At 36.8% G+C, this 22,982-nt stretch overlaps 3 protein-coding genes and 1 long non-coding RNA gene across 9 annotated transcripts in view; 2 read left to right on the top strand and 2 right to left on the bottom strand.

Moving 5' to 3' along the window:
* atp2b1a (ATPase plasma membrane Ca2+ transporting 1a) overlaps positions 1–4,760 on the top strand; it is a 38,293-nt gene extending 33,533 nt beyond the window's left edge. For 3 of the 6 annotated variants that reach the window (XM_052555106.1, XM_052555104.1, XM_052555105.1), the window contains exons 20-22: positions 162–350; positions 721–807; positions 2,472–4,760. In XM_052555106.1, the coding sequence (XP_052411066.1) occupies positions 162–350; positions 721–807; positions 2,472–2,801 (606 nt within the window). In that variant the 3' untranslated portion in view covers positions 2,802–4,760. Of the gene's footprint in view, positions 1–161; positions 351–720; positions 887–2,471 lie in introns of all 6 variants that reach the window. The other 3 variants (XM_052555108.1, XM_052555107.1, XM_052555109.1) reach the window with 2 other exon arrangements.
* Positions 3,202–9,375, bottom strand: LOC127956861 (uncharacterized). The gene is made up of 3 exons (XR_008153652.1): positions 9,229–9,375; positions 5,098–5,181; positions 3,202–3,566 (listed from the first exon to the last, which is right to left on the bottom strand). It is a non-coding gene; the product is annotated as an uncharacterized LOC127956861 (long non-coding RNA).
* On the top strand, positions 8,760–13,276 carry mest (mesoderm specific transcript). The gene is made up of 12 exons (XM_052555111.1): positions 8,760–8,984; positions 9,239–9,428; positions 9,881–9,960; positions 10,063–10,140; positions 10,241–10,377; positions 10,476–10,534; positions 10,647–10,687; positions 10,771–10,841; positions 10,998–11,099; positions 11,191–11,267; positions 11,569–11,632; positions 12,862–13,276. Exons 1-12 carry the CDS (start codon positions 8,889–8,891, stop codon positions 12,977–12,979), a joined length of 1,113 nt encoding a protein of 370 aa, XP_052411071.1. The 5' UTR covers positions 8,760–8,888; the 3' UTR covers positions 12,980–13,276.
* copg2 (COPI coat complex subunit gamma 2) lies at positions 13,265–22,198 on the bottom strand. The gene is made up of 23 exons (XM_052555110.1): positions 22,054–22,198; positions 21,237–21,289; positions 21,075–21,155; positions 20,902–20,973; positions 20,391–20,470; positions 20,136–20,211; positions 19,900–19,992; positions 18,906–18,992; positions 18,669–18,826; positions 18,439–18,572; positions 18,282–18,349; positions 17,939–18,127; positions 17,692–17,787; positions 17,228–17,471; positions 16,856–16,931; positions 16,164–16,267; positions 15,908–16,033; positions 15,631–15,699; positions 15,209–15,520; positions 14,990–15,087; positions 14,761–14,899; positions 14,181–14,279; positions 13,265–13,690 (listed from the first exon to the last, which is right to left on the bottom strand). Exons 1-23 carry the CDS (start codon positions 22,088–22,090, stop codon positions 13,560–13,562), a joined length of 2,622 nt encoding a protein of 873 aa, XP_052411070.1. The 5' UTR covers positions 22,091–22,198; the 3' UTR covers positions 13,265–13,559.
* Positions 22,199–22,982: the final 784 nt, after the last annotated feature.

Genomic DNA, 22,982 nt, shown 5'->3' on the forward strand with positions numbered 1-22,982 from the left:
CTCCCTATGTTATACAAAGCAGCTCCTTGTAACTTGCTTCCAAATCACAACTCCAAACTCCTCGAGAGTTATAGAGCAGTGCCCCCTAAAGGCAGTGAACTAAATTACTAGATTCGAGCATTTAGTGTATTTTTTTTTTTTACATCTACGCCCTCATTCAGATCATCTCCTCGATCCCAACGAGCCGGCTGAAGTTCCTGAAGACTGCTGGTCATGGAACGCAGAAGGAAGAAATTCCAGACGAGGAGTTGGAGGAGCTGGATGACCTGGAGGAAATTGACCATGCTGAGCGAGAGCTCCGCAGGGGACAGATCCTCTGGTTCAGAGGCCTGAACCGCATTCAGACTCAGGTAACCTCTTGAAAACTGCACAGCTCTACAGTCCAAGCTCCAGAACCCTTTTCATTTCCCTTTCTCTGATTATGGTTTGAGTTAGTACTCGTTCCAATCGATCTGCCACTTATGGTGACCTTTTACTGGTGGAATAGGGTTTATTAATGCAGTTTGTCAGTGCAATAAGCTGATCAATGCTAAAGGCAAATGTCAGGTCAGGTTCTTTTAATTCAGTGCCTTTTTTTTCCTCTCAGCTGCTCTGTCCCTGTCTTCTTTTATATGGGTGCCCTTCTTTCTCTATCACTCTTCTTCTCACTTCTTCCTCTTAATCTGTTTTTCTCTCTCCTGTGCGTTCTCTGGGCCTATCACACTCTCTGATTCCTTCCAGATGGATGTTGTGAGTGCGTTCCAGAGCGGAATTTCCTTTCAGGCGGCCGTCAGGCGCCAGCCCTCCAGCACCAGCCAACAGCACGATGTAACCAATGTTTCTAGCCCTACACATGTAGCCTTATCCCCTGCTACTGCCTTCAACACCGCTTCTGCCACTGTCGGGTGTGAGTGCGTGTTTATTAGTGCATGACAATTAACGTTTCCTCCTCTCGCTTAACGGTCTTCATTCTTCTCCTTATGTCCTTCCTTCTCTCTTTCTCTCGCTCTCTTGTTGGAAATGAAATGTATCTCGAAACATCTTCCGCATTGCTTCTCAGTGTTAACGGCTGTGTATCTTAAGTGTTAAGGTTGAGGTTTCTGTGTCTGTGTTTGATGGCTTTTGCTGGGTTCTCACCAACGAAGAGTCGATGTCTAATCCCGTCTGGTGTGTCTGCAGTCCTGCGTGTTCTCGCCAGGCTCCTAGTCTACTGCCAGTAAATTTTTTGAGTATACGCCCATGGTCACAATGATAACCCGACCAATCGCAGCAAATTGGTCTTGTGAATGGGTTTGTGGGACATTTTTTTAAAGTGGCATTCTGGTAAGTATCTGTAGGATCAAACGAGATGATTAACAAGATGTGCTGTAGTTTAGACAAAAATGAACTCTCTCTCCTCTTCCTGTAGTTCGTCACATTTCTTGTGATGTTCGCTCACTCATTCTGCGACATTTGCGTTAATGTCTGTACTCAACACTGTTTCCTCTTTCTTGCGTTGTCACATATTTTACTCCGTGCCAGTTTTATCATCCATCCTCTTTCTCTCTGTCTGTCCTTGATGTATGATGATATTGATGTAACTTCGTTATTTTACAGGGAAATTCTGCGACTGGATGAAAAGCTGGTGGAATCATGTCGTTACTGTTTGTCATTCAGCTCGATTTTCTAACCACATCAATATTTTCATCTTTTATTAGGTCCTGGCTGTCCACAAACCACTTTTCTCTGTTCAGGGCACATTGTATTCTTCTTGAAACTGTCTACTGTCTAATGAAAAACACATTTGGAAACAGGGTCCAACACTGACTGCTGCATATTCCTTCTTAGATTCTGTGAAATGTGTCATGGGCTATACTCAAAGGTTTACCTCTGTTGAAACTCAAGGTAGCGCTGCTCTGCATGGGTCCAGTCTCTAGACTGTTTGTGAATTTAGTTGTGCTGGTTAGCTTGAACTTGCTTGGCTGCTTTAAAGTTTTGCGTCTCAACTTCACAACATAATCAGTGATCGATCCTTCCCCTCCAATACAAGCATGCCTGAAAATATTAACCTCATGTGTTGAGCTGTGTCCTCTGGGGTTACCTTTGCCTCTCTCTCTTCCTGTCTCTTCCTCATTTGCATTTTGAAAAATTGGTTTTCTGTGATTTACAACTGAGAAGATACCCAGTTTATTTCTCAATCCTGAGAAAGGATATTCTGTCCCTTGGTCAGAGGATAACCTCACCGTAACACAAGCATCAGGTTTTCAAGAGTCGTGCACGACATCTGACCACTCACACACTCTAAAATGGTTTTGGTGCGCTAACCGCACTGCTTTCCTCTCATCAATTAAAACCAGCCCATTTGGTCTTTTGGTTTAATCTATACTTAAAAAAAAAAAAAAAAAAAAAGGTGATGTTTCACTTTGTTTGCCTGTCTTGTACGTGTGTGTGTGTAAATGAGCAGTAGATCTCTGTGAGTGTCAAGGCTGACTTTGCATCCCGTTCTCCTGCAGATCCGAGTGGTGAATGCGTTCCGCAGCTCGCTCTCGCCCTATGAGGGCCTGGAGAAGCCAGAGTCTCGCACCTCCATCCACAACTTCATGACCCATCCGGAGTTCCGGATAGAGGACTCAGAGCCTCACATCCCCCTCATCGACGACACTGATGCAGAGGACGACGCACCCATTAAGAGAAACGCCACGCCCACTCCGCCTCCCCCACCCTCGCCCAATCAGAACAATAACGCCGTAGATAGCGGCATCCACCTCTTCCTGGATCCCAGCAAGCCAGCCACACCCTCAGCTCCCGGGAGCCCCATGCACAGCCTAGAGACGTCCCTTTGATCAGCTCCGCCCCTCGCAGCGACACACAACACCTGCTCTTCTCCACAGAGACTAAAGAACTCACTGGATGAGAGAGCCGGAGCCAAGGAGCTCTCGGGAGCTTAGCTTTTGCTTCTCTTTATCTGGATGGTGTTGTACATTTGTTCTTTTTGCCCTTTGCTTATTCAAACAATGATTTCTGCATCATTTGGCTGTTAATATTTTGAATAATTATTTATGTTTTTTTTTTTTTTTCTCGGAAGACTGGTCTGTTTACAAAGTTTGTAGATACTTTTTTTTTTTCTGGTTGTTGGTGGAAGGGCTTCCTGATGCAGAGAAATGGGGACAAATGAAATAAGAGAAATATTTCAGATACTGCTGTATTTTCAGGAAAAAAAGGGCGTTTCTATGGAAACCGAACTATTTTTGCCTGCAAGTTTTATTTGTTATATATTTGTAGATACATAGAACCTTCAAGCCAAATAGATAACACTAAAGCTTGTATAGCAGTGAGTAGAGGTATTGAGGGCCATGGGAGGTTTCTTCTTTGGACTGGTGAGGGGAGGGAGCCATAGACGAGGATCTCAGTCCATAAATCTCCTCTCATACTTACTTTCTCATACTTCACCCCTTAAAAGTCATCTTTGGGTTTATTTTAAGTTCCAAGAGTCCTGAGATTCATCTCTCATTCTCGTTTGGAAGTTAAAGAGTATCTGAAATGGCTGGAGCTGGAGTCTTCACGCTTTTAATGGTGTGATTTTGAAGTGGAGGCCGCACCAGGTCCGCCTTTAAAGAATGAATGCATCTGTTATTTAACTATTGAAATGGTCCACTGTCACTTGATTGACATCAAGACATTAAGTTCCTGCCAATGTATCATTAAGTTTGTTTACTCAGGCTAGCAGATTGAATTGAAAAAGATGCAATGATTAAAGAGTAAAAGTATTTTAACTTAAGATTGTCTTTAAGGTAGTACATTTCTGTCTCAGTTAAAAGGAAAAATAAAAGAAGTAAAATGAGTAAATTGTTGCTTTTTTTGGGGGGATTCTTTCAAAAAAGTGTTTTGTTTGTTCATCATTTGAAAAATATTGTACTTTATATTTTCCTTCATATTCCATAAAGATTGCTGTCAGTTCAAATAACTGCAATTAGTTGTAAACTATATTTAAGACCTGAATTACTGGAAACACAAAGGAATCGACATGAATTTAAGACAACATTCATGTAACAATGGTATCGCAGCACAGGGTACATTATTTCAGATTCCTAAGGAACATTTTGATACAGACCATATAAATTGTATTTTTATGCAGAAATGACAACATCTCAGACTGCTGAACCAGACCTACAGGGATTTTACATCAATTATATTCACGGGGGGTGGGCACTCTTTAAACAAGGTTCGTGATTGGTTCTTCAAGTAATCTTTTACTCAGGGTGGTTTATAACATGAAACTTGGTCAAAATACTAACATGTTTTGTGTATTTGTAATGTTTAGAACTAGATTTATTTTCTGGCAGCAGGGTTCCAGATCAGACTGTTGAGGGTGTAATAAAAGAGAAGAAAGGAAGAAAAACAGGAGAAAGGGATTTGCATTTCTTCAGACATCGCAACTGCACATATATATATATATATATATATATATATATATATATATATTTTTTTTTTTTTTTTTTGAATAAGTTATTTCGTTTTTCATGTTTATTAAAATAAGACTGCTTAAGTTTGCAATTTACAGCAGATATATTAAAAGAATCCATAACTTTTTTTCTATAGTGTCTTCCTATACTGGGAATGAATGTTTATCCATCTGTTTTAAGGATTTGTTTGTTTGTTTTTTTAATCTTAAAAGTTTGGAAATAAAAGAACATGTCTGTTTATCTTGCGCAATGTAAATGGATATCGTGATTTAACTTACATTTTAAACTCGTCGAGTATCGTGTATGGTTTTTAAGAATAAAAATGGATATTTAGCCTAACCCGAGGGCCATGTTTTCCTTCATGTTCAGCACACTTTAGATTTAACAACACATGCAAGATTTGTCTTCTACAAAAGCATACTAAAAAGATGTGATATGTAAAGAACACATGCAGATTCTAGTCAAAATAAAAGATGCATTCAGTAAAACTAAAAAAATTCAGAAGAACTTTGAAATTTATATATTATCTTGATTTACATTATATGCAATTTATTATAGATAATATAAGTCTAATGTATTTTACTAACATTGGAAATATAGTGACTCTTAAAAAAGAAAAGGATGGTTACCTACACATTTATAAGTCAACAACACATTGAAATATTAAAAGCATTACCTTATGAGCAGATGTCCATCATTACAGCCGATGGCTGTCCACATGCTTCTGTCGGCTGGGTGTAACGTCCAAACATCGCTAATTCTGTGGGGTAAAGACAAACATTTTTTACGAATTAAACAGAATGAACTTACAAATGTGACAAATGATTCCTGCACTTTATCACAGTGTCTGTTTTGTTTGTGTATGAGTGACATGATGCTGTCATCTGCAGGATTTGTAATGACTGCACGTGTTGTGATGTCTGTCATAAAGCATGTTGTCAAGGTGTCAGACTGAACCTGAAACTACAGTTGAAATTACATTATAAGCACTGATGTATCAATAATATTTTGGTTCAACCAAAATTAAACTTTGCTTCACAGTAAATAACAGTATTATTAAAAGGCATTTTGTTACAACAAAAAGTTTTTCTGAGATATTGGATTTGCTGAGAAATTGAGAAAAATCAGGTAGATTATTTAAAAGCAGTCTTTTGTTGTAGAAGTGATGGTTCTACCATTTGAAACAATGAGTTTAGTTTGCAGCTTTAGCTATATGGAGTTAACACAAAACCAGGGATGCATTCAGCCCCAACAAAACGATTCAAAATGTTTTTTAAGTGGAAATGGTTGTGCGTTGATTAAATCGGTATAAATCAAAACAACCCAATTGATGGGTTGTATTTTAGAGTGTGGGGATGTGATAAGTCTTGCTATATAGAATATATTTATAATATATATATATATATATATATATATATATATATATATATATATATATTTGATCATAATAGTCATATGCTATTACATAAGATAATAGGCTTTTGTGTTGACCAGATAGAAATGATAGATTTATAAACGATAGATAGTAATTATAGATTTTATAGAAATTATAGATAGTAATAATCACTGAAGGCTGTCACTGTCAGATTCAGCAGTAGGACAGGAATAGTTTATAAGTGAAAAGTCAAAATTCCAGCCTTCCTGAGCAAGTGCGCCACCTGCTGGTGATTTGACATGCGACTGCAGGGCCGATTGTACCTGATCAGATCTCACATAAATAACACCAAATTTGCTGTTGTTGGCACACTTTTTTTTTAGACAAAAGTTGAAGCTGGTGAAACCAAAGCTTCACGATGTATGTGAAGAAGAACGACTCTCTGATCTTCTGCTTCTGTCCAGTGAAAAGAAATGGGTTCCCAGATCGCCTAGGCCTATATAAACAAAACAAGGGAGAAAATATATTCCATCTTTTTTTTTAAGTAGATTAAGATAGTTTTAAGTTTACTTGTGCTTAAATACATGCTTATAATTTTGTTTTGTTTTGTTGTGCATATCAAAGTAAAACTTGAAAAGATAGGCCTAATAGCCTATAAAAGTGCTGGAGATCAGGATAATTATGCAGCTCCTCTTGTGAACATAAGGCTAAGTTTATCAGCATTAATAAATGACAACTGCACAAATGGACATCAAGCCATCTTTCAAAATGCACGTAAAATATTGTTCTTTTGTAAAGTATATGTGTTTTTGGAGGATTGATCCGCTTTAATTATGGGAAATTAACAATATGGATAGATTTTCTGCTAAATCATCCTTTAATATTTTTCCCACTTTGTGGCTTTAAAATAAATAAATAATAATTATTATTATAATTTGAATAGTTAAGGAATATTTGGGGGTCACTTCTGTGCGTTTACATAGACTATTATGGTACTAAGCTTTATTTCACTGTTTTGGTTCATAGTAGGTGCACTTCATCTTTTTGACCACCAGATGGAAGTAACTGTGCAGAAAAGCTTTGCACATATTCAGTACATGAAGACTACTTGTAAAATGGACAACTTTAGCGGCAATAGTATTAAAATTATATTGTACACAGAACAGATTAGTACTAAAGATGTTCAAAGCCTGACTATCATTATATTATATTATTTATATATATATATATATATATATATATATATATATATATATATATATATATATATATATATATATATATATATATATATATATACACACATACATATACATATACATATACATACATACACACACACACACACATATATATATATATATATATATATATATATATATATATATATATATATATATATATATATATATATATATATATATATATACATATTAACATGATCACAACCCATGCAGTTCCTCTTCATTTCATTCCTCAAAATTCTGTTGTCAGTGTTGCCAACTAAGCAATTTTGTTGCTAGATTAAGCAACGTTTCAGACTACCCTAGCAACCTCTTCTCCAAAAAGCACATAGCAACAAATGTTGCTATTTTTCTAATTTATTTTGCAACTTTTAGCAACTGTGACTCAAATGATAAAAAAATACAAATTATTTCTCTAAATGACACAAAAGAGAGGAAATCAAAGGTGTCTATGAAGTACACATGACTTAAATGAAGTTGCTAGTAGAAATTGTTCAGTAATAATTGTTCATTTTTTGATAACACTGTAGTCTGTACCTGCACTTGTTGATCAGTATAAAAAATACTTGTTTTGTTGGAAAACCAGATTTTCTTGAAGTGTAGCATACTAACTACAAATATACTGCTTAAAATATAATTGATGAGAATGTTTAGTTGTATTAGTTAATAAGAAAATAGGCCTACATACAATATAATCATTCAAAAATGTGTAAATGTTCAATAATTAAATGGCAATAAAAAAATATATTTATATTTTAATAATATTATATTTACATTTTACTTACAAATCTTAGCTAAATTAAAAACATGATGTATATGTGTGCAATCATTTCCCTCTGGTTTTAGGGATAAATTATGGGTTTTGATTAACTTTAGGGGTAGGGATAGGTGTATGTTTTGAAAATTAATGCCAAAAAAATAATTTCATAACATAGACCTATTAAAGCCTGTATCAAAATGACTTCTGATATTCGGTAAAATATGTGGGTCTAATATCAGAAGTCATTTTGATACAGGCTTTAATAATCATGATCCTTCTGTCATGGATTACAAACATCCAAGCAATCTTTACCATAAATGCTGACTGAATCTGCAAACACCAAAAAAAAAAAGTACTTTGAATAATGTTTTAAAAAATAATTCTAAATACATAAACATCTAGGCTACCTCACTCATAAACAAACCATTCAAAGCGTTTTAGAAGAGCTTTTGTCCCATATTATTTGTGTTTAAGACAACACATAGAGTATTACCCCCATTAGCTGAGAACTGTGATCTCAAGTAGACATAGCACCTGAAATATAAGCCAGGTTTAGTCTGATTTATTATCAGTTGATTTGGTTCAAAATTAGAATAGCTGAAATAAGCCTGGCTTGTTTGGCAAAGCTGTTTTATGAAACAGAGGCTCTGGTAGATTCTATATTGATCTGCTGGGCTAAAATAAAATCATTTATAAAAGAATGAAAATAATTTATATTAATAATAATAACAACTTAATGCAAAATAACTCTAAAAATGAAATATGTCTCCTCTCACAGATGCCACTGTCCCGATCGAGTTTTTAACGATTTAACTCAAACTACGGACCAAAAGTGAACCGGTGATCCCGTTTTTTCACTATACCTACATTTAAATTAATATATACGTTCTTTTGATCGAGTACATATTTCCTCTGGTAGATATTACTGCCGTTTACCATCCGCTCCACCAGGGGCGTAATCGAGCCTTACTTTGAGCCCTAGACCTTTGGATCCTTGGCAACACGACGCTGGATAACAGTCGCAAGCTTAATGTTTTAGGCCTTGCAAATACGGATTATGCAGATGACAGCTCAGTGACAGACTCTTAATGTCACTCAACGGCACATATTTCAGCCCAACCGCGAAAACAACCGACACACGCTGTGATAAAGCGCAGGAACCGAGAATGACACACGACTCACCTGTAAGTAACTTTACGCAGTACGTGCGTTTCTCTTGACTAGCACGCATTATATGGCAGTTGTTATTTTACTTACAGTTTGAATCTTACTATCTTAGCAAGGCTTCCGTGCCAGTAATGCTGTGGTAACGTTACTTCCTTTGAAAAGCGCTTGTCTCTAACGTTACCTCGCTCTCTCTCCAGCAATAAAATACCAATTTGCTTTATTAACCCAATACAATAAAGCACAATAACATAAAAGCCTCACCTGTCTGCAGCGGAATGAAGGCGAGTGCGGATCGGTCCGTCGTGTCAGCAGGGAGTGGTGGCTTCACGTGGCTCTGTTGTGCATCCCTCTGCTCGCCGTGTATCTGCATATCCCTCCGCCACAGCTCTCACCTGCGCTCATCACCTGGCACTCTTCCGGTCACTTCTTCACATTCAGAGGCAATAACGTCTTCTATAAAGGTATATCACAAGCTTTGTTTACAAACTGACTATCTTTCTCTTTTCCATACACCATAAAAAAACCTTCATAAGGATCCTTTTTTTTTAATTTCTAAATAAATAAACTTTCCATTGATATATGGTCTGTTAGGATAGGACAATAATTGGCTGAGATACATCTATTTGGAAATGTAGAATTTAAGGGTGCAAAAAATATTTCTTAATAATGCATGTTACTAATCAAAATGTAAAATTTGATATATTTAGGGTAGGAAATTTACAAAATATCTTCATGGAAAATGATCTTTACTTATGAAATTATCCTAATGATAATTTTGACCCATACATTGTATTGTTGGCCATTGCTAAATATACCTATGCTACTTATTAAGGCTGTCTTTTGTTTGGTCAAGGGTCTCACACACACACACACACATGATGTAATAATATACTGTATTCCCATTTGTCAATAGAGTCAGTTGGTGTCGTGGGAAGCTCTGATGTCCTCTTGCTGCTTCATGGATTTCCTACTTCAAGCTGTGATTGGTATAAGGTAATTCATAAAACTGCATTAACATTTCAACAAAGCAGCAATAAACTGAGACAGTGACTGGACACTGTGGTGTTTCTTGAATCTCATTCTGTCGTTTTGAAGGTCTGGGATTCTCTGACTCAACGCTTTAACAGAGTCATCGCCCTCGACTTCCTTGGCTTCGGTTTTTCAGACAAACCGGTGAGATAAAAGACATGAGTCACTACTACTATTTTTTTATGAAAATAATATATTTTATTATCCGTAATTAGAATAATTAATTATATCTAACAAAATCCAGCGACCGCACCGTTACTCCATCTTCGAGCAGGCCAATGTGGTGGAGGCCCTGGTTGCTCATTTGGGTCTGTCGGAGCAGAGGATCAACATCCTGTCACATGACTATGGAGACACTGTAGCTCTCGAGTTACTGTACAGGTGAGCCCTAAGGATCCTTAAAAGTTTCTCGGCATAATTTAGCTTAACGTTCCTGTCAATATGATCTGGGCGGTTCTCACGTGCAGTTAAACACACAGGAGTGACCATAACAGAAGCGGACACATCACAATAAACAGCCTCTGCCTCTCAAATGGAGGTACATTAGAGTTTTTTTTTTCAGTCAGAAAATGTTAATATATATTCTTAAAGTCTCAATGGAGATTCAAAACTTTGCCTGTTTTTGTTTTGTTTTTTTTTTTACTTAAAAGGAATATTCCCAGAGACTCATTATCCAAGATTTGTTCAGAAAGTGAGTGTGACACTTTAAAAAACTAGTGTGTTTTCATTTGTAAATATGAGAAGTGAACATTTCCAATCTTTGGTCATCTTTAGGTGCTGAAGGACTCTGGTTTCATTTCACCTGTACTTACCCGCCTAATAAACTTCCAGTTTTTCTCTAGAGGGTGAGTGGAGCGTCTGGAATGAAAGTGGTGTTTACTTTTATGCTCTTAAATTCACAGTTCATACACTTTGATGTACTTTACACATGTAATTAGAAATCATTTACTTAAATCATGCTAGCTGTGAGCCTTCAATTCTAAATATTATATATCCTACAGAATAAGAGATGTGTTTGGACCATACACCCAGCCAACAGAAACCGAGTTGTGGGACATGTGGACAGGAATTCGCTTTAACGATGGAAATCTGGTCATGGACAGGTGTCCAAACTTCTCCATGTGTTGCACTTGCAGTGCTTTGCTTTTAAGAACTGTCACCAACTATTGTTTGTTGTTATTGTGTCTTGCTCAGTATCCTGCAGTACATTAACCAGAGGCTGAAACACCGAGAGAGATGGGTCGGGGCTCTAACCTCCACTTCAACACCATGTGAGTACACACACCATTCATACTTTGGTACGAAGTGCTGGAGTAGCTGAGGTGTGTGAATACTTAAAAACTCGGCCATGGGCCGTGCTATTGAGGTTAAGTAGTTTAATCCAATGAAAATCACTGCAGAAGCTGCTTAGGCCGTCTGCACCCCGGGCAATAAGAGATTGAGGTGATAGTATATATTAAGTAAACATCTTAGATCACTTTAGACTGTGTGTATTGGGGCTGTACAACATCCTTTACACTCGTACTTTGCAAATGTCACTGATTGATCACTTTTTTTTTTTTTACTTTGTAGTGCACATGATTTATGGACCACTAGATCCAGTTAATCCACATCCTGAGTTCATCCAGCTCTACCAGTAAGTATTTGTGTTTGTTTATATTCATTAACTCTGTTTACAGTAACGTTATTAATACCGCCGGTAAAGAAGTATTTCTATATTCAATTTTTTTTTTTTTTTATCTGAGTATGTTGTTTTTCTTAATGCAAAAATAAAAAGTTATTATTTCTGTGAGATGGTGTTGGCCCATTGGTAAGATATCATGGTGCAATACTTTGGTTCTGCATGAGAGCCCTGGGTTCAAATCTTGGATGTTTTAATGATTTAAAAATACATTTTTATAAAACATTTGCTGCAACTTCACACCTCATGTCATCGACATTTCCTCAGTCTTGTTTTTTTTGGTCGATTTTAATCCCAACACACTGAAGTGGGATTGAAAACAATGGCTCTATTGCAGCCTTGTCCACAACCAACATGTTTAGCCACTGCACCATCATGGCTCTCGTGTTAAATGTGGCATTTGCAATTTAAAGTCAGCAACAGTGGATTTTGAACTCTGGTCTCCAATATAAAAACAGAACACTTTATATCCTGAGCTACTGAAACAGTTTGAGTATTGTGGATTAGTTTTGGATGGAGTGCTTTGTTTTATATCAAATTGAAAATGAACTCAGGACTCAGGTGACTGGGGACTAAGATTGGAAAATTATTGTCTGTTTTTGAAGAAAGACACATAGAGAAATAAATGTAGTAAAGAAATAGTGAGATTTGAACAAAGTCTTTCTTGTATTAACAGCAGTGAATTATCCTCTGAGACACAGTTTGTGGTAATGTAGAACTAAGTTTTAGGATTTTTTTTTTTAACTTAATTTCTTGTGCATAATATCATGAAAGATCATTGTTACTTCTTTGTCATTTTAAAAGATGACATTCAATAAGGTTCTTATCTAGTTCCTCATGAACTGAATCCTTTGAGTTAAAAGCACAGTAATTACCCAATACCTCTCCTGACCCCCAAGGTCTTGAGTATCTCTACTAACGAGCTGATGATTTGAATCAGGTCTGTTATAGATTAGCTTGAGTTAAAAAATGTGCACTGTTTGTGTGCTCTTCGGAGCAGTGTTTGGAAACACTGCACTATACTATCTGTGCCTCTAAAAGGGTTTTTCCTGTTATTATATGTAAAACTGGTGATTTCAAGTTGGAACTAATCATATAAACTATGAAACAGCGAAGGAGTGACAAAGAGGGAGCTATGACCCTTGAGGAAATATTTTAAACACTTTTCCTGGTCTCTTTTACAGGAAACTAGTGCGGAGATCCACAGTATCGGTTCTAGATGAGCATGTGAGTCACTATCCACAGCTGGAGGATCCCACAGGCTTCTTTAATGCCTACCTCAGCTTTATCAACTCATTCTGAGGAGTAATAATAGGAAAATTGCCTCAAATTAGTTGTTAGAAAATATTCAAATCTGTTTATTATCAAACCGCAGAGTGTGTGAAATGTCAGTCATGTTTAAATGCACAAAACTGAAAGTATTGCACCAAATACCCAAACAGTCATTACAAAAAATATTAAAGAGTTTGGTCAAATGCAATGCAAACTTGTAAATATATGTGTTCCAAGCATGAATGCTTTTATTCAAATAAAAAGATCTTTGTATGAATTGTCACTAAAAAAAAAAAAAAAACACTAAAACACAAGTTTTGCACTCTTTCAGACTGATTTATTATTGATAATTGAAAAGGTTTGTAGTAAAGGCCCCAAGGCCTAATCAGCTCAAATACCAGAGAAACAATGTTTCGGTCTGTTCCGCATGAATTAAAGTGGCACAGAACAGACCAAATAAAGAAAGAGGATGTTTTAGACTCAGAGGATTCATGTCAAGCCACAATGATGGTTGTGAGAAACATTATAGTGCTACTGTATAGCTAAACATATAAAAGCACAATGACCCAGATTGATTGGCATGTGACCAGGTCACTCGAACATCAGTCGTTTAGCCGACAGAAGCCAGGATGACGTCGACCACATTCTCATCTGTGCTCCTAACAGTCACCTGCATAGTGACCCCGTCAGCCAGAGCCAGACGTGCCCTCACCAATACATCATGACCTCCCCGAAACACACCTTCAGAAAGACAAAATCGTTCAACCTCATCAGTCAGGTTAGAAAATAACTGTACTTTCCGGACTATAAGTTGCACTTTTTTTCATAGTTTGGCTGGTCCTGCGACTTATAGTCAGTTGCGACTTATTTATCAAAATTAATTTGACATGAACAGAGAAATGAACCGAGAGAAATGAACCAAGAGAAAACATTAGCGTCTACAGCCGCCAGAGGGCGCTCTATGATGCCAGAGATGCTGCTCTGTGCTCCTGTAGCCTACACTGAGCAGCATAGAGCGCCCTCTCGTGGATGTAGATGGTAATGGTTTCTCTTGGTTCTAAATAAATGTATGTATATGTTTTTTTTCCTCATCTTGATGTATTTTTGGACTGATGCGACTTATACTCAGGTGCGACTTATAGTCTGAAAAATACGGTAATATCCAATAAACATTTCAGGAACTAAGATTCTCCTAAAACTGAAAAACTGGAGGGATGAAATGAGTACATACCTGCTAGGAACAGAACATGCGAGTTCTTGTTTTCAGGAACTTTGTCTGAGCGCTCACAAGGCTGCATGCCCAAGAAGCTGATAATGTTATTTACAGCCTCTGCGAAGACAAACACAATAAAGAGATGATCATTTCACATTCTGTTCAGCCACAAAACTCTTCGTTATAATCAAACACCTTTACTGGTTATTCTTATTGATTGACATTTTATTTAAAGGAGTTTTTTTTTTTCTACTGAGGAAGCATTATTTTGGATTATAGACTCATACTTTGACCAGAAGCAATGGTTTAAAATTAAAAAGCTTTAATGTATTTGTTTCTTACAAACATGCATCTTTTAACTTAGAATGACGTTAATTGATGGACTAGAGTTGTGTGGATTATTGTGATGCTTTTATCAGCGGTTTAAACTTTAATTCTGATGGCACCCATTCTCTGCAGAGGATCTATTGGTGAGCAAGTGATGTAATGCTAACTTTCTATGAGGAAAATCTCAACTACATTTTGGAGGGCCTGAGGGTGACTACATTTTTCGACAAATTTTCATTTCGAGATGATTTATTCCTTTATTCGAACTTACCATCTAAAGTTCGGACTGTGGCCAAAGCAAACGTCTCTTCCTTCTCATTATCATCTCCGATCTCATCCCACGCTGCACCAAAGTTTGGTTTTAACACTTTCTGTATGTGGTCAGCGACTGTCACCTCTAAATCTTCCAGCTGGGAGGGAAACCAGACACTGAGTGAGGAATGGCCACTGATAAACTTCCCATTTTCATCAGTCTGAACCGATTTTGAAAATTCACATACCACATATTCATCATCATAACCATCATCATCCGGCTCTCCCGTGTTGGGATCACAGTCCCGGACCAGATATTTCATTGTACAGCTGAACGTGCAAGACACTAAGTCAAATGCAAACAACAACAATAAAAATCATTATGGGAAATTTAACATCTTATTTGTTGTTCAAATCTGCCAAAGCTAGAAAACTTGAAAGCAGAATGTGAATCAATCATGTCAGACCTGCTGTGGGGTCATCCTCTGGTAACCGGACCAGACTGTAGCAGGAGCCGGGCTGGCTGTAGGGGAGACTAGGTGCAGGTACGTAATTTAGCACCTCATATGCCTCCGACGGCTCCATCTGGACCAGAACCCGCTGCAGCAGCTGGTCGTTCAGCGTGTTGGTGCAGTCGAACTGGAAGATCATGTGATTGGTGAAAGCGTGTTTGATACAGCGCACCACATACTCCGTCTCTGCTTCTGTTAACTGAACCGGCTCGGACGACTTGAACAGGGGACCAAGGGCTTGGAATTCTGGGATGGCTGCAAGTTGCTCTGATGGAGAGAAAAATAAGGGGACTAGTTGAAATGTGGCACAGTTTGCTTCAGACTCTGGTTTAACAGTGCCCACATGCTTTGTTTTGCTAGTTAGCTACACTTCTTACCTTGGTAAATGTCTTGGCGGCAGGGTGCAAGCTTTTCAGGAAGTTTGCTTGTTGCCACAGGTGCGATTTCTGGCATGAGAGAGTAAAATGAAGTGAACTTGGACAATTTGAGCAGTTTTGGTTAAGATACGCAATTTACCCCAAACCAGTTTAAGACGTAAGATGATTAGCATCCAAATTAGAATTTCTTTTTTGAGTATACGTTATTATGAGAATATTTTGCAATGGATTATGATGAGTAATGAAGTTATTGAACTGCTGAAGCTCAGGTTCACACCTGTTTTCTGTTCGGTGATGGGTGCCGTGGCCAAGGGAACTGTCTTCATGTCAAATGGTTTCTCAGAGGGCTCCAGTGTGTACTGGTGGAGGGATTTCTCCAGGCCGGGAACAGATACGGACAGACCTGCAAACAAACCATTCAACAACCCTTGTTCACTCACATCAGTTGAATCAGATTCAATGCATCAGATACACAATAAGAATCTGAACTATCCAGAACAACTGCAACCAACACTTAAAACACAAACCCTCACCATTAAAGATGTAAGCGGCATTTAAGGCCTTCTGCTTTTGCTGAAGGACATTCATGTAGAATGTGGCTCTGTCTCTCACCTCATCATCACTGTCCATCATACACCTGTCAGACACACAGTAAATTAGCACCTTAAACGCTTCTCTCTACAAATGGGCAATAAGCAACATTACAATGACAATATGCATACATTCTGGTAGATATTAGATTTTTTATAGAACAATTTTTTTTTTTTACTCTATGGTTTGCATAATTTTTGTTTTCAATCCAATCAAATATTTTTTTTATTATTAAATTATTATTAAAAAAAAAGTTTAAATCTCTTCTTAGTATAACACACACATATATACATATACACACATATATAAATAAAGAGAGTATTTTCATTTTTGCATCAATCAAATAGTTTGTCAAGTTTCCATTTACTATTTTATTTTTCATTTTGCATCATATTTTAATCTAATTAAATAAGAGGATTTTCTCTTTTTAGTACAAAAATAATACTGCTTTCAGTTTGGCATCGTTTTTAATCCAATCAAATAAATACATTTCTCTCTCTCTTTTTTTTTTTAAAACAAGCATTCACATTAATTTCCAAACACACATTTCTTTGTTCCATTTCCTTACTCTAATACTCATATTACTGTTGTAATTACCCACCCACACACAGACTACCTTCTGCTGAAGGCCTACCTCTTCATCAGAACCAAGACACTTGGCAGCAGGTCATCGTTTTGAGCTCCAAACTTGGCCAGCGCACTAACAGCAGCTTTGATGAAAAACGTGAGAGGAAAGTCAGAGCAGAAGAATGATTAAATGTCCTAAAGATGCTCATCTTAGTCTCTGGAATTAAATTAATTACAGATTATAAACTCTGCTTAATTTACTACTGCTTGCAGTTGGACTGCAATTAATTATTTGGACAAGCGTATAACGCTCAAAATAAATCTGTTCTTCTGCATTGCAAACACAAGCTTCCTGAAATCTTACAATGGCATGAGCAGGTCTTTAAACGTATTGCAAGGAGGTTAACGCATATGTCAAAGGTCACGCAAGATTACTCACCTGCCCGCACGGCCTCGCTCTCCAGCACCACACGGTTGAAGATGAAACGGATGTATTTGGAGGGGGTGGGGGTACGTGGGCCCTCTTTCCCAAGCAGGTGGAGGATTTTAGTGGCAAGTACGGTGTGCTCGCAATCCTCGATAAACTCACACAGATGGGCCAAGCCTGTTTCCTTACTCTCGGGATTTTCCTCTATGATGCTGATGATACAATCCACAATGGCTCTCTTGTACTCAAAGCCACCCTACAAAAGGAAACAAAAAATGAGACATGTCTAATGAAAAAAGTATATGCTTTTCAGCTATTTTTGGTGATAAAAAAATTAAAATAGACATCAGAAGTAAACCAGTTGTTAAGGGTATCAAGTATAAATCCGGTTGTGTGGTTTTGCACAAAAAAAAAAAAAAAAAGATTATGAGACTCCAGTGTAACAAAGGAAAGATCTTGTCTTTGAATGAACTCACATCATCTCTCAACATGTTAGAAAGGAAGTTCATCATCACGCTGTGCTTTCTGGGATACTTCTGGCACAGGGCACTAATGGCCTGGACCACAACCACCTGGAAAACAAACACATCATTCAGTTATGAAAACACAGTTTTTACAGGAAAATTATCACAGGCAAAACTAATCTAACTCCGGAAACATGACTGAAGATGCATCTTCTTAAGCATACCATTGTTGTTTAATTTAGTTGAAATTCACAGTCACCTTGAACTCGTCCGAGATCTCCGAGACGAAGGAAGAGATCTGCTTCATGAGGCGGTCCACGCTGCTCTCGCTGCCGGTCTTCAGCAGGGTGGTGATGGCCAGGGTGGCGATGCTGCGGTTGGAGTCAGTGATCAGGTTCTCCAGGTCCAGGTTGCATGCGATCACCGCTGATGGGTGCTTCATTGCCACCTGTGTGAACAAGGGAATTTTTTTTTTTGTGGTTGTAATCACCTCTTTAGAATGTAGTTTTTGCACTATTTGTTAAATGCATGACTTTAAAACTAAAAATGTCTCCATAGTGTCTCCATGTGATAGCTGGTGATACTGCAACATTCAAACCAACCTTATTAAGTGTCCGTACAGCTGCATAACGCAGGGCTGCTTTGGGAGAGCTGCAAAACAGCTGGAGAACTATGGAAAGAGAATGAAAGGCAAAATTTATTTGAACATCTAGTGTACTCTATTTTGTGTGCTGATAAGAATGCAAAGAAGAAACTAACCAGAAACAGCAGGAGCCAGCTCACGAGCAGTACAATTGGGCATATGGACGATGGCAGAGGCTGCTTCATAAACCACCATTTCATGTTTATTCCTCAAGCAACTCTCAATGAAATCAAACAGCGGGCTATCGTGCCTGTTAAATCACATGTAGACAGACTCTGTAAGTTTACATTATATACAACAACATAACATTGATGAGTCTGAAAAAGCTGATGTCCAACACATGTACCCTCCTTCTGTCTCCTCCAGCAGCTTACTGGCAATGCGAATCATCATGCAGTAAGCAAATGGAGATTTGAGGCCAGATTTGGTGAATTTGTTAAGCATCTTAGTCACAGCCAGACGGTCATTCTTCCTCAGGTGGTACAGAAGACCCAGAGCATGGTACTGTGGAGAGAGATCCTATTTTATTAGAGACGGAAAGACCTCCAACTCATAAGACAAAGGTTGCAAACATCTCACCAACCTGCACCATGATGTTGTCACTTGAAGCCGCCTCCTGAGCTTCATTGACCCAGCGTTTTACCACATCAAAGCTCATCTTCACCATGTGCTGAAGAACAAATACACAAACACAGCTACATTATCCAGAGCCATAACGTTAGGGGTGGGAATAAGTGTTAGGGATGCACCGATATGAAACCGATATGTTGGCCGATAAATCTATATCCAAATTTTTACATAATTTTTGAGAGCCTGATTACCAAAAAAAGTCTCACCATTAAAAGGCATTAAACACTTAAACATAAATCAAACAAAGCAGCCTTACAAATAAATAAAATAATGCTTAAATAATGGAAACATCTAATTGAGTTTAGATGTTACTGGACAACATTACTTAAGTATAAAAAAATGAAATAAAAAAAAAAAGTAAGGTGATAAGAAGATGGAGTGCGCTGAAAGACGACAATCATGTAAGGAGATATCATCAAAATCATAAAATATTGTCATTATTGAGAGTATTTGGCACTTCCAATTAATGTAGACCTGTTATTTTCTGGAGATTACTATTAGGTTACTTTTATTATTAAATTAATATCATAATTAATTTGCTTCGCAACAATTCAATTCATAGTGCATCACCGCATTACTGACACGCTGTGACTCATAGCCTTGTGAGGAAAAAAATTATTAGGCTATTAGCTTAGGCTACTCCTCACTGAAAATGTATTAAAAATGTATTTTAAAACAGGTTTATCATAGCTTACAATGAATTATAGGCCTATATTTTATCGGCTCTAAGATATCGGCCAAATTCTCTTATCGGTTCGATAATGATAACAGAAAAATTTACATTTATCGGCCGATATCGATATGGTGGCCGATATATCGTGCATCCCTAATAAGTGTAATAAACGGTTATAAATAAGTGTAAAAAACTGACTAGTTTGAATTATTAATAACAGATGGGGGTGGAGATGTATATTTATTACAAAAGTAACACTTATTTGTGATCTTACCAGTGAGGAGACCAGAGCAGAGCTGGAGACGCTGGGCACTTTGTCCACGATGGCCTGTTTCATGTATCGTTCAATCGCCTGCAGCATGGTGGTCTGATGGACGAGATGGATGAAGCACAGTTAGAAGGATGATTTATATTAGTCCCATTAGTTTCAATTTAGTTTGTTTCTGACTGATAGCAAATTAAGTCTTCAATACACAGAGATAAAGGAGTTTGCAAACAGTTGAGACTCACATCAGTGATCCTGCAGAGAGCTCTGATTGCTGGTCCTCTGTAAACATCCTCTTTACCAGTCATGTCTTTTGTCAAGCTGAGACACAAACAAAACATTAATCAGCGTCCTTCATAAGGTAATATTGGCAGCTTGTGTGCAAAGATTTCCATTCCTCATCAAACACCATGTTTGTATACTCTACATATATGAAAAGGTATATTGTAAATATCTCAGCATTTAAGAAATACACTGCTATGTCAACATGAGCTGCTCACCTGCTTGTAACAATGATCACATCCTCTGAGATGTTGGCCATCTCCTTTATAGTCAGGTAGCACATTCTTCTCAGGGTTTGCTAAAACAAGAGGCACAAATGAGAAATGATTACATATGAATACATTTTTATTTTGAAATTAAATTCAAAACTTCAGCTAATAGAAAAGAAACACACATTATTTGCATTAAATTATTAGTTGTCAATAACTAAAATAGTAAGTAGTGATTGATTTTATTCTCATATTATTTATTGTTACTTACCATTATAGCTTCTATTAATATTTTGAATAAGCTTTGATTTGTACATTTCCTTGTATACTTCATTTATTTTATTTTAAGTTTTAGTCATTTTCTTTGTGCGTTATTGTTATTTCTTATTTATTTATTTTTGGAAATGTATGCATCCATTCATCCATCCACAATATGCAGCTATTGGCCATACCATCTCAAGATATAGCTTTTGTCATAAAAAAAAAAACACATGGTTAATATGGCTGTAGAGTTTCTTACATCATTAGACTGGAACAGTCTTGTCATGGCAAAGAAAGCTTCAGTGGCCTCTGTGGTTCCAAAGTGCTCACCCTGAATAATAAAAGAGGTTAATGATGGATCAGTCCCATAGAGAGCAAAAAAAGAGAAACTGTAGAAGAAAACTGCTGGCTAAGTAACAAATAATAATGCACCTGGTTAAGCAAGTAGATGATCTTCGTGAGGATATGCAGACATCTTCTCGGATTGATAGGTGTCTCGTTGAAAATCCGAGCCTTTGAAACAAACATGCAATGTAATATACAGTACTAAAGAGACATTTACCTAATTTTTAGATTTGGATGCATTAAACTCACCTCCTGCAGTACAGCACTCTTTTCCAGATGCTGAAAGGGGTTTGACCCACTTCCTAAAAACATCAAAATAAAGCTGTCAATCAGCTAAACCCATGTCTTCATTAGAAAACAATATATAAAATCATAAGGTGGGATCTCTTCCAGAAAAGTACATATAGAATAAGTTATAAAACGACAAATAGCATCTTAATGTCACTCTGCGTCTGAGTTCACTTCAAAACAGCAATATTAGTTACACATGAAATGTTAATCCTATATGCAAAGTTAACTAAAACCAAATAGTTAGATCTTATAGATTTAATCTATATAGATTATAGATGAAATGCATTATAGGTAAAGTTGTTATGACAGAAGAGAATAGCATCTATGTAACGTTAGCCCTTTTGCAGTCATTTGTAAAATCAACCTCAATCAGAAATAGCCATTAAATGTCTAAAATACAAAGCTTATACAGAACATCCATGAAGCAAATATAGGCTGTTCATTGACTGAGATTTGTATTGTAACATGACATCAATAAAGGAACTGCTAGCACATTAGCTTTCTTAAGATTAAATAAACACAGTAACGTTACAGGATACTGCAAAACCACACAGCTACTACTGGTTAAACCGTCGCACTTAGACAGAATGGAACATGCATATTATTCATTTTAAGTGTTAAATCAATTATATTTCCAATTCCAGATGTTGTGCTGTGGCCTGCAGTCGCTCTTCCTTAGCAAAACAGCCGACATCGTTTCGGTCACTGAAATAAGCTGTTATTTATAAAATACTGATTATATAATGTGTCTGCCTGCATTAAATATTGATCTTACCAGACTCCTCATCCTTCTTGTCAAATTTCTTGATCATTTTGCAGAATGTTTGACAGCGGCAAACGAGATGATCAGACTCTTTTCATCCACGTCAACTAGTGTGACGTTATTGTGAGCTCATTGCGGAGGTAAACATGGCGCCCCCTGGATTATGCTTCAAAATAAAAGTCTGTGCTGAGTTAATTTTCTTTTTATATATGTGTGTGTGTATGTGTGTGTGTTAATTTAAATGCAGATATTTAAAACGATAAGCCATGTATATATGTATTTACAACATTTACATTTTTACGTATTTGCGAATTATAATATGCATTGTGATGTATATAACAATCATTTATTTAGAGTTATCTATTATAATATATATATATATATATATATATATATATATATATATATTTATATTTGTTCTGAGAGACCAAACGCTGAACAGTGGGTCTCGATGGAGATGCCATGCACTGTAAAAAAAAATAAAAAATATTCTGTAGTTTTTACAAAAAAAAATTGGCAGCTGTGGTTGCCAGAATAATTTTGTAAACAAATACAGAAAAACTGTAAACACGTTCACGGTCAGTTTTACAGTATAAAACTGCAATTTACAAACAAGAAAATTTGATTGTAAACTAGTAAATTCAACAACACACACCGCTATTAAAATCTGTTTTGTGCCTTTAACATACTTACAACCACCATATTAATGCAGGTGGTATAAGTGTAATCCACACGAAGAATCAAAGCGCATCACAAGTGGATTCGACAAGCAGAAGAATAAACTAATATAAAGAAGGTGCACAGATCATTCACTCAAACACAAAACGCCATCATTATATATATATATATATATATATATATATATATATATATATATATATATTTAAACATTAACATGATTATTTAAATTAAATACTTTCACATGTGGAGTGTCATGGAGG

The sequence above is a fragment of the Carassius gibelio genome, chromosome B4, assembly GCF_023724105.1.
Source record: "Carassius gibelio isolate Cgi1373 ecotype wild population from Czech Republic chromosome B4, carGib1.2-hapl.c, whole genome shotgun sequence".
NCBI classification, from domain to species: Eukaryota; Metazoa; Chordata; class Actinopteri; order Cypriniformes; family Cyprinidae; genus Carassius; species Carassius gibelio.

What these genes read in the sequence shown, in the direction of transcription:
- mest (XM_052555111.1), top strand. Translation starts at nt 8,889, where the DNA reads ATGTCACTCAACGGCACATATTTCAGCCCAACCGCGAAAACAACCGAC. An exon ending in TCGGTTTTTCAGACAAACCG is followed by an intron (nt 10,141 to 10,240) that starts GTGAGATAAAAG and finishes AACAAAATCCAG; the next exon opens with CGACCGCACCGTTACTCCAT. An exon ending in AACCTCCACTTCAACACCAT is followed by an intron (nt 11,268 to 11,568) that starts GTGAGTACACAC and finishes TTTACTTTGTAG; the next exon opens with TGCACATGATTTATGGACCA.
- copg2 (XM_052555110.1), bottom strand. Translation starts at nt 22,090, where the DNA reads ATGATCAAGAAATTTGACAAGAAGGATGAGGAGTCTG. An exon ending in CTGTACGGACACTTAATAAG is followed by an intron (nt 18,128 to 18,281) that starts GTTGGTTTGAAT and finishes TTGTTCACACAG; the next exon opens with GTGGCAATGAAGCACCCATC. An exon ending in GTCTTGGTTCTGATGAAGAG is followed by an intron (nt 16,268 to 16,855) that starts GTAGGCCTTCAG and finishes TGTGTCTGACAG; the next exon opens with GTGTATGATGGACAGTGATG.